Raw genomic sequence first — 10,794 nt, forward strand, 5'->3', positions numbered from 1 at the left:
GCCCAAGCATGCCCCTCCTCTCTCTCTCCGTCTGCTTAATAAAAGCGAGGAGGAGCAAATGAAGGGGCCGGCGTATTTTAATTTACATGCCATAAAAACAGCCCAGAATTAGCCCAGAATTAGGTATGTAGATGAATGTGGGCAGCAGATGTGAGACAGCGTCCTGCCCTCTTCCCTCTCTCTCTCGCCCTCCTCTTTCCATTCTATTCCATCCCTACCTCTCTTTCCTTACGTTCTCCTTTCTCTCTCTCTCTCTCTCTCTCTCTCTCTCTCTCTCTCTCTCTCTCTCTCTCTCTCTCTCTCTCTCTCTCTCTCTCTCTCTTTCTCTCTCTCTCTCTCTCTCCCCCTTCTCTCTCTCTTTCTCTCTCTCTCTCTCCCCCTTCTCTCTTTTTCCCCTTTCTCTCTCTCTCTCTTTCTCTCTCTCTCTCTCTCTCTCTCTCTCTCTCTGTCCCTCTCTCTCTCCCCCTTCTCTCTTTCTCTCTCTCTCTCTCTCTCTCTCTCTCTCTCTCTCTCTCTCTCTCTCTCTCTCTCTCTCTCTCTCTCTCTCCCCCTTCTCTCTCTCTCTCTCTCTCTCCCTCTCTCTCTCTCTCTCTCTCTCTCTCCCCCTTCTCTCTCTCTCCCCCTGGTAGTATACTGTTGATGCTGACAGTGGGATTGGATGCAGGTTGTGATTTATTCACTATTGCACGTGCATCCCTTTGGCAGTGCAATGTAATAAGTGTCCTGGATGGAACAAAGAACCCCCCGACAAACATGCAAATATAGTACTTCTGATTAATTAACCCCTTGTGTGTTGGGTCATTTTAATTGGATCTGTTTTGCGGAAATCCGCGCGAGGGAGTGAGTTTGTAAGGGAACACGCCCACCTTTATGTGTGTGTGTGTGACCTTGGTCTGTGCGGAGTATGAACACAAGCCTACATTAACCCCTTCCAACTGTCATGTCAGCGCTTGTTACGGTGACAAAGGGCAGTGTGTGGCCTTACCTAAACTGACCTATCACTGCCCACCGTTCAGATACAGGCACATTCACACACACACACACACATACCTATAAACATAATTAACCTTACACACATACATACTTAAAATACACACACAGACATACACACACATACCTACAAACATAATTTACCCATACACACGCACACACACATATATACATAAAATACACACACATACACCATTCACTCAAACTCAAACACAGACCCATAGTGCTGATATAACAAAGACGTTCTTCTGTTCTCTCCAGCGATGTTTCAGCCTGGATTTGTTCAGCCTGGGTTTGTTCAGCCTGGATTTGTTCAGCCTGGCCTCTTTCTTGTTGCCACGGCATTTTACGCAGGTCTCTTTTTTTTTGCACCCTGGTCAATTTTGGTTGGTTGAGGACTCACATTTTGTCCGATGATAGTAAGTACACACACTCATTTTTGGCTGCCAATGTATCTGTCTTTGTTGTTTGTTGTATATATAAATGTAAATGTTGGTGGTGGTTTATTACTTACAGTAATACACTAGATTAAAGTGAACTTTTAATTATGCATGCCACACGTGCTTGTTTCCTGTTCCTATCACTTGGAAGGAAGTAAACACTAAGAAGTTCTTACAGTCAACATTGTGTCTCCTCCAACAAGTTTATCAGCTAGCAACGTTTTTTTCCCCTCCCCTCACATCCTGCAGTCAGCTGTCCAGATCTGCACAAACTAGTATTCATGCTTGACTCTACTCCCTTGAAGTCAGTCACATGATCTGCGTACGACAGTCGAACTAAAAGAATGGATGTTTATATGTTTCCTTTTGAATGTGAATTATATTCATGGATTGATATAGTCTTCTGGTATTTTACATGTGTTGGATGCCTAAGCAACGTTTAGAAAAATTATGATCTGAACAACTGCACACACTTTTAAAGTTAGTTGTTCACTGAAGGAACTTCAAAGCTGAAACTTTATATAAATACTCAGTGATAAACCTAAACATTTATACTCGGGTTTCAAACTTTTTTATTTTATTTTAAACAGCCTCAGTTATAGTATGTATTTTTTAATTTAGTTTAGATACACTACTGTTATCAACATTGCTGCCGTACCGTTGCGGCAATAAACAGAGCTGTACATAGAGTAGGCATACAACATCCGGGCTATGCTCGCAGCCTGCGCAGGAACGGAATGGCGGAGGTAAGTGAGCGAAAAAGGCTTGGATAGGATTGTAATGAACAAATCATACTGCTTCAGAAGCAGGTTTTAGAACTCGAGTCATTTCAGAACGTAGATATCGACTTTGACAATCATTCCAACGGACTACGGAGGGTCGAACGAGGGAAACGGATTGATAAAATAGGAAGCGAAAATGGGGTGTTCGTTCCCGTCTCGCCTCTCCGCGTTCTTCGCGTTAAAGAACCATTCCCAATGTGTCTTATAGTGCGCTAAAGAAAACAATAGACCGGCTCGACGGTGGTGCTGAAAAAAGTGGATTCAGTTGCGCCTCGTGAATAATGCATGATAAGTGTAAAGTTTGAGTGGTATCCAACTTAGTGCAGTTGTACCATGACATCTTTTTGGTTGAAAACGGAACATCTAGAACTATTTCCTTCTCGTGCCGCCAGTGAGTCAGAGCAGCGTTCAGCACCAAGATACGGAAAGCGCCCTGGTCAAGGCGGCGTCCCGAGGCGGGGTGGGCGAGACGGACAGTAGTTTTTCGCTTGACCTTTCTTGTCCGGATGTCCTATCTGAAAAAGTTGAGGTATCCTTCACGACTAAGTTATTTAATAACTTCTCGGTGCTAAGCATACAACTTATTTGTTGTTCAAGAACTTCAGAGTAGCAGAAGTTAGAGCTTTTTGCCAAATAATCGTAATGTACAATTTTTTCCATAGCTTGTTTAGACTTGTTTCCGAACCTTTTTATTCAAGTAATGTTTTCAAAAGGTCCAACGGACTTTTCAACTACAAACGAGTATCAGTTTAATCGATATTACAAATCACTGGATAAAATTAGGCCGTCATATTTGTAACATGTTTTTAAACAATACATCATTTGTGGAGTTCAGCACTGCTCTACAATAATGACAGCCCTCACCAGCGATCTTTGTGGTTCAACTTGAAGAATGTCCATAGCTCAAATAATTGTCATGCACCAGCAAAGGTGTGTACGCATACCATGTTGTTTGTAGTTTACAAATGGCCTTCTGTGCTTTTAAGTTGTCGTAAGTGGCTGGTGATGGTAGCCCTGCCGTTAGGGCTGTGAGGAGCGCTACATGAGAACAGGTTATAAAGCGAAGCCAGGAATCAGCTCTGTAATAGGATGAACAGGAATCAGCCACGTCCTGATCCTCCATCTTGTTTGTTTTTTTTCTTCATTCTTTCACTAACCCGCACTCTCTCCTGTGGGTGGGTATGTGTGGGTCTGTGTGTGTGTGTGCCTGCGGGTGTGTGCGTGTGTGTGCCTGCGTGTGTGTGTCTCCAGCTGATTCGATGGGCTCTGGAGGTCAGCGTGTGAGGCTAGCAGCGTTCCTGAGGCAGGGCTATGAGGGTGGGCACCAGGAGCAGGAGTCCCGGGCCCTAGAGGAGCGGGGGAAGCAGTGCCCCATGAAGATGGCTGCTCGCCACCACGCCGTGAGTTCCACCCACACCCCCACCTGGCCAGCCCTGTACCCCACCCCCACCTGGCCAGCCCCGTACCCCACCCCCACCCCCACCTGGCCAGCCCCGTACCCCACCTACACCCCCACCTGGCCAGCCCCGTACCCCACCCCCACCTGGCCAGCCCCATACCCCACCCACACCCCCACCTGGCCAGCCCCGTACCCCACCCCCACCCCCACCTGGCCAGCCCCGTACCCCACCCCCACCCCCACCTGGCCAGCCCCGTACCCCACCCACACCCCCACCTGGCCAGCCCCATACCCCACCCACACCCCCACCTGGCCAGCCCCGTACCCCACCCCCACCTGGCCAGCCCCGTACCCCACCCACACACCCACCTGTGGTGGGTTTGGATTCACTCCCGGGGTGTGGTCACACTGTTGTAAGCCCTTCTCTCTTCCTGTCTCTCTTTCTCCACACCTCCCCTCCTCCACACCTCCTCCCCCCACACACCTCTCCTCCCCCTCTCCAGCATCCTGAGCTTCCCCTGGAGGATCTGTTGGGCCTGTGCGGGCACGAGGTGTCTGGGCCCCTCCTGCAGCAAGACAAGCAGCCCAACGAGCTGGCTGCCAGCCTGCCTGACATGACCCTGGACAAGGTGACACACACATACATGCACACACACACACGCCTGCCTAAGCACACACACGCATATACACGTGCGCGTGCACACACACACACACACCCTAATCTGCCGTCTGTCCCAGGATCAGATATCCAGGGACCTGTTCCTGGCGAGGACGGCGAGGAGTCGACGTCTGATGACCTCACTCCCTCCGTCACCTCCCACACCTCCGACCTCCTGCGGTGTCACCTCCGAGGTACGGCCCGCCGCCTCTCCCTGCGTCCCGCATCGTTTGGCTCTCTTCAGATTCCCCTGGGAGGCGTTTCCCCGGTCTTCCTCGAAGGTTTAGGCTGGCCAGAGGTGCCGATCAATGAGACTGTCACTGCTAAAAAGGGATGTATCAATAAAGTTTGATTTGATTCACCCTGTAGCCTCCCCGCACTCCGCGGCAGACAGAGCTTCGACCAGCTCCTCGACGAAGACTCTGACAACGGCTCCGTCCCCTCCAATGACGGACGGAAGGTGAGAAGACTGGCTTGCGATTGGCCGAGGCGTCCGGACACTGGCCTGTGATTGGCCGAGGTGTCTGGGCCCTGGCCTGGGATTGTCCGAGGCGTCTGTGCCACAGGCTCCACAAAGTCCGTTTTTTTACCGGCCTATCACGCTTGACTGATGGTGTGCTTCTGTCCCCTGATAGGATATCATGGTGGGCTCTCAGTACCAAGCCAAATCCCTCCTCTCAACCCCTGCACCTACCAGGAGAGAGGTAACCCTCGTCTCAGACCTGCCACATCCTCCCAGGTCTGGTCTGCACGACCCTGACGACTCGACACTCATCGCTCTTGTTTCTTGTCTCCCTCTTCCCCCCCCCCCCCCCCCCCTCTCTCTCTCTCTCTCTCTCTCTCTCTCTCTCTCTCTCTCTCTCTCTCTCTCTCTCTCTCTCTGTCTCTCTCTCTGTCACCCTCCATCGCTCTTTCTCTCCCCTCCTCCCCCCCAGCCTATGAGAGTGAGGACCAGCTGTTGTGGAGCCCTGGTGTGCTGTCCGGCCAGGCTGTGGAGGACTTCCTGCTCTGCTCCCAGAGACGGGGGCCCCCTCGGGGGCGGCCGACACCCCACTGCCTGGGACTCCGTCAGGGACAATGAGCAGGTACAGGGGCCCTGTGGAGGATGGGTGGGGCGTCTACATAATGAAGGAAATGGCTGTGAACAGGGTTTCTGTGTGACATTATGTTTTGTCTGTGACACACTTTTTGCCTCTCTCTTTTGCTGTCTCTCCTGTTGACTCTCTACCTTTTTTTTTGTCTCTCTCTCTCTCCTGTCTCTTTGTCTCTCTCACTCAGGCTCTGTATGAGCTGGTGAAATGCAACTTCAACACAGAAGAGGCTCTGACACGACTGCGCTTCAATGTGAAAGTCTTCAGTGGTAAGACGGTCAACCCCCCCCCCCCCCCCCCCCCCGCTCCGCCGGCAAATCCTATCCTACCACCTTAACTAACACATTATCTGCGGGAAACCCTGCACACACTGTGCTTCCGTCATCAGTGACAGAGCCGGTCTTGTATACAGTATAACCCACTTCTTCCGGAAAGCCTGCTGACTGCTAAATAGCCCCCTCACCTAGTTTGGTGTTGCATCAGACCCATGAACACCGGGTGGGTAACACAGACACAGCTAAACCCTTCTGCTTCTCCCCCGACGCCGTGGCGTTCCCCGCAGAGGAGCTGTGCGCCTGGAGCGAGGAGGAGTGTCGCAACTTCGAGCACGGCTACCGTGTTCACGGGAAAAACTTTCACCTCATCCAAGCCAACAAGGTAGGCCCGCCCGTGTGTCTGTAACGTGTGGGAGTACCCCTGTAGCCTGACATGCAAATGTCTGGGTCAGTGTAGGCGTGATTGGAGGCTCTGCATGTGCAGACGTGTGTGTGTGTGTGTGTGTGTGAGAACCAAGTGTCAGTCCCATACGAGAGACTTGTGTGGTTCCCTGGCAGGTACGCACGCGCTCCGTAGGGGAGTGCGTGGAGTATTACTACATTTGGAAGAAATCGGACCGCCACGAGTTGTTCACCAGCAGACCACCAAGCTGGGCCGCAAGAAGTTCAGCCTGCAGTCTGGCAACATGTGAGTCAGGACTGATCCGGGGTCAGATCCTTCTCTCCCCGCCCCTCTCCATCTTTCCCTCTCCACCTCACCATACCTCCCCTCTCCTACCTCTCTCCCCCCCATCCTCCCGCCTTTGACGTCTTCGTTTTGCGTTGGACCGTTGATGAGGTTGAGCAGGGCCTTGGAGACAAGCTGGCTGCAAGGTCGCAGAGTATTTGAGCCGTTCTGTAGTTGAAACCTTCTGTAGTTCTTTTGGAAATCCTGATGGGCATCTTGTCTGGCTGTTTGTGTCCTGCAGAGAGGATGGCGAGCAGGATGGAGAGGGGGGGGAAGTGGAGGGGGGAACTCACTCCCACAGCCCCCCTGCCAGGCAGCTTGACCCCCCCTCACCTCGGCCGGACTTGGACCAGCCAGGTAACCCCCAGACCGGTGCACCCCCAGACCGGTGCACCCCCAGACCGGTGCACCCCCCCTGCCCCTTCCGCTTCTTTAACAAGTCTCCAGTTTCTCTCACCCTTCTCTCACCTCCCTTCTCTCACCTCCCTTCTCTCACTTTCTCTCACCTCCCTTCTCTCAATTTCTCTCACCTCTCTTCTCTCACCTCCCTTCTCTCAACTCCCTTCTCTCACTTTCTCTCACCTCCCTTCTCTCACTTTCTCTCACCTCCCTTCTCTCACCTCCCTTCTCTCACCTCCCTTCTCTCACTTTCTCTCACCTCCCTTCTCTCACTTTCTCTCACCTCCCTTCTCTCACCTCCCTTCTCTCACTTTCTCTCACCTCCCTTCTCTCACTTTCTCTCACCTCCCTTCTCTCATTTTCTCTCACCTCCCTTCTCTCACTTTCTCTCACCTCCCTTCTCTCACCTCCCTTCTCTCACCTCCCTTCTCTCACTTTCTCTCACCTCCCTTCTCTCACCTCCCTTCTCTCACTTTCTCTCACCTCCATTCTCTCACTTTCTCTCACCTCCCTTCTCTCACCTCACAGAGGATAACCCTTTCGCTGGCTAGCTGCTCAGTGGCTTTGGGGAATAAGGAACCCATGTCCACCACTCTGGACTTGTGTTCATGTATTACAGGCCCTTCCCTCCACATACGCATGACGCCTCATCCTTCTGTCCTTTTATCCCGTTCTTTTATATCCGTCAACCATTGATTTAAACACACTGTGCTCGTTAAGCTATGATTTTTCATCATTTTTATTTGTTTCTCCATCGGTGCGTGTGTGTGTGTGTGTGTGTCCGCGTGGCACTCCAGAGCAGGAGGGTCGTCCCCGTCGAAGACGAACGCCCCGCTTCCTCTTAAAGCCCTGAGCCCACTGCACGTAGACCACACACTGCACAGGGCTGCAGGTAACCACACAGACAGGAGCTCCCAGGGAGAGGGAGGCTGGGAGGGAAGGAAGGAGAGAGGTAGTGCCAGAGGGAGGGAGGCAGGGAAGAGGAGGGAGGGAGGTAGGGAAGAGGAGGGAGGGAGGTAGGGAGAGGAGGGAGGGAGGTAGGGAAGAGGAGGGAGGGAGGTAGGGAAGAGGAGGGAGGGAGGTAGGGAGAGGAAGAAGGACGGAGGTAGTGCCAGAGGGAGGGAGGCAGGGAAGAGGAGGGAGGGAGGTAGGGAGAGGAAGAAGGACGGAGGTAGTGCCAGAGGGAGGGAGGCAGGGAAGAGGAGGGAGGGAGGGAGGTAGGGAGAGGAAGAAGGACGGAGGTAGTGCCAGAGGGAGGGAGGCAGGGAAGAGGAGGGAGGGAGGTAGGGAAGAGGAGGGAGGGAGGTAGGGAGAGGAAGAAGGACGGAGGTAGTGCCAGAGGGAGGGAGGCAGGGAAGAGGAGGGAGGGAGGTAGGGAGAGGAAGAAGGAGGGAGGTAGGTAAAGAGAGATGGAGGGAGGTAGGGAGAGAGTGGGGAAAAGGGAGAGATGGAAAACAGTCAAGAATTAGCTTCACTAACTCTACAGGCTAGATACCTGTAGGCCTCCCCCCCCCGCCAGCCTAACCCTAACTAGAGTGTACTCAGCAAGACTGTACATGACCAGCTAAACCCCGACCATCTCTGGTGTTCACGTAGCCTCACGTTGACCCTGAGAACAACCCATCCAGAAGACGTTCTGAAACCCTGTTGTCCTATAGATCCTTGCTGGGTTAAAGGGTCCACGGAGCCCCCAGGAATGACCCCTGGTCTGACGGCCGCTTGTCTCCCCAGGTGCTCTGCTGGGACCGGGGGTGTGGGACTTCTGTGGTGACCCGGGCGCCAGCCCTCTGGACGACCGTCAGCTGTCCAGCTCTTACCCTCCACCCCCCCCTCCAGACGACTTGCGCCAGCCCGCGTTCCGCTGCCCCAGCCCGGGCAGCCGACCCTCCGCCTGCCCCTCTCAGCTCCAGCCCTCCTCTCCAGCCTCCGCCGAGGGGCCTCGCCTGCTGGGCCCTGGGTTATACCACCTCCAGTTGGGGTCCTTCTTCCCGGAGGGCCCGCCAGCTGGGCCTGGCTGTGGCGGCGCCCCCCAGAGGACCCAGGTGGACTTCTCCTTGCCCTCCGCCACCCCGGCGTCCCCCACGCAGGCTTCCTCCTCCATGTCCTCGGATTTCGGGGCCATCTGCAGCTTCCTGGGGGCCCCTCCCGTCCAGCACCCCCGCTCGCTCACACAGTGAGGGGCTCGGGGGAAAGGTGCGTTCGTTTTTTAACACCGAGCACATTCCTAGACGACACGGTGCTTCCGGGGCACTGTCTAATTTGATGAAATCGGACCAGAGGTTACCTTGACCTTGGCTGTGGCGAGCTCTAGCTGGACCAGCTGGACCAGTGTGTTTACAGGGGAGCCCAGGAGCACAATACGCCACCTATTTGTAGGGGCCAACAATGCAGCTACTCCACGTCAGGTCATGTTGAAATGTAGGTCCCTTGGCAGAACATGAGAAAGACATGAATGTGTTGCAGACAGACAGACAGACAGACAGGTATGTAGGTAGGCTGGCAGACAGACAACTGGCAGACAGACAGTCAAATGGACAGAGGGACAGACAGACGAACAGCTGGACAGAGGCACACAGCTGGGTGGAGACCAGTAATTCTTTTCTCTGCTGGATCGGAGTGTGTGTGTGTGTGTTTCACGAAAGTCTCCGTGCTTGCTTGGCTACGTCTGGTGTAGCAGAGGTCAGTCTTCAAGTCTCCCCACATCTCAGCCCTCGGGAGGCTTCCATATCATCTCCTCTCATGTCCCCTGGGTCCTAGCTCCCAGCTCTCCACTGGATCTGAGATCGGCTCGCAGTTAAGTTCGTCCCAAAACAACAATCCGAGACTCTTGTGACCCAGACTTTCTCCATCTCCCCTCCCAGTTCACGTGAAAGACCCTGACACTCCTCTCTCGGTCGTCGAGTACAGGCCGCGCTGGTCGTCGTTTTGGCCCGGTGTTGTACAGGCTACTGTAGATTAGTCAATAAATACACACTTACTCAGGGGGTGTGGTGTTGGAGTCATCCTCGCATCTCAACTGTGGGACTTGGCAACGTTCGGACGACCCGGACGACCTTTGGTGTGGTCATCCCGCTCCTGCTGTACCCTCCCCTACCACTAGAGGTCACCCACGTGGCCTGAGGAGGTTCCCGGGCCCGGTGACCCCGCCCCCTGGCTGTGCTAGACGGACAGACAGAACTGTATTTATCCCCTGGAGAGGAAGGAGCCACGGCCCTTCAACGTCGTCCGGTCTGAGTCCGTCGTCCGGTCTGAGTCCGTCCCCTCGTCCCTGGGACCCCGCTTCCGGAGCTGCCCCTCTATTTATTTCCCAGGTCTGTTGCCTCTCTGTGGGGGTTGAGGGAGGCGGGGGGATGGGGGGGGGGGGGGGGGGGGGGTAACTATCCTCCTCAGCCCTCCCCCTGCCCTTTGACCTCTGACCCTCATTCAATGTTTGTTTCGTTCAAATGTTTACGTGTGGGATGTGACCACCAGGCCGGCTCAAACACTGCCTTTATCCATTTTTAGCTATTTCAATTGTTCTGCTTCTGTTCTGTTTATTTGTAATTAATTATTATATTTTGTAAAAAAAAATAAAAAAAATCTTTATTAAAAATGTGGTCTTTTAAATATGCGATTGCACATGTTCTATGTAGATGTGATTGGATCAGCAAGCAATGGCAATCATGAATAATTGAAATGTGTTTGTTGTTGAAGTCTTGTTTCTCACATACAAGTAGGGTCAAAAGCACCTACCTACTTTGAATACACTGGCTGTTTTGTCTCAAGTGTTGTTTCAAAACTTTTAAAAGCACATTTTGCACAAAATAAAAGCGCAAAAGATGGCTGGGGTCCGATACTCTCACTAATGAGGTGTCTCGAAATAAGTGAGTTGTGTTTCGGTTTTAAAAAAATCTGCCTACCTGCTAAGGTAGCCTAACTTAGCTCTGTTCTAGGTGTTTGAATTGTAATGGCTGCCCTTCACTGAGGTGGATGTAGAAAGTGACTGTGGCCTAATCTGGATGTGCTACTGTCAACAAAGGCCAGCCTGTTGTGT

The 10,794-nt window shown here is 52.9% G+C and overlaps 1 protein-coding gene across 1 annotated transcript; it reads left to right on the forward strand.

Moving 5' to 3' along the window:
• Positions 1-2,042: 2,042 nt before the first annotated feature.
• On the forward strand, positions 2,043-10,566 carry mier2 (mesoderm induction early response 1, family member 2). Its single transcript, XM_062452726.1, is given in 17 exon segments — positions 2,043-2,176; positions 3,464-3,612; positions 4,115-4,240; positions 4,350-4,371; positions 4,374-4,502; positions 4,689-4,729; positions 4,905-4,932; positions 4,935-4,973; positions 5,205-5,319; positions 5,321-5,354; positions 5,548-5,629; positions 5,923-6,017; positions 6,194-6,266; positions 6,269-6,323; positions 6,604-6,719; positions 8,493-9,385; positions 9,436-10,566. Coding segments are annotated over 15 exon segments (1,542 nt in total). The 5' UTR covers positions 2,043-2,176; positions 3,464-3,471; the 3' UTR covers positions 8,939-9,385; positions 9,436-10,566.
• The last annotated feature ends 228 nt before the right edge of the window (positions 10,567-10,794 follow it).

The sequence above is a fragment of the Osmerus eperlanus genome, chromosome 26 (genome assembly GCF_963692335.1).
Source record: "Osmerus eperlanus chromosome 26, fOsmEpe2.1, whole genome shotgun sequence".
NCBI lineage: Eukaryota > Metazoa > Chordata > Actinopteri > Osmeriformes > Osmeridae > Osmerus > Osmerus eperlanus.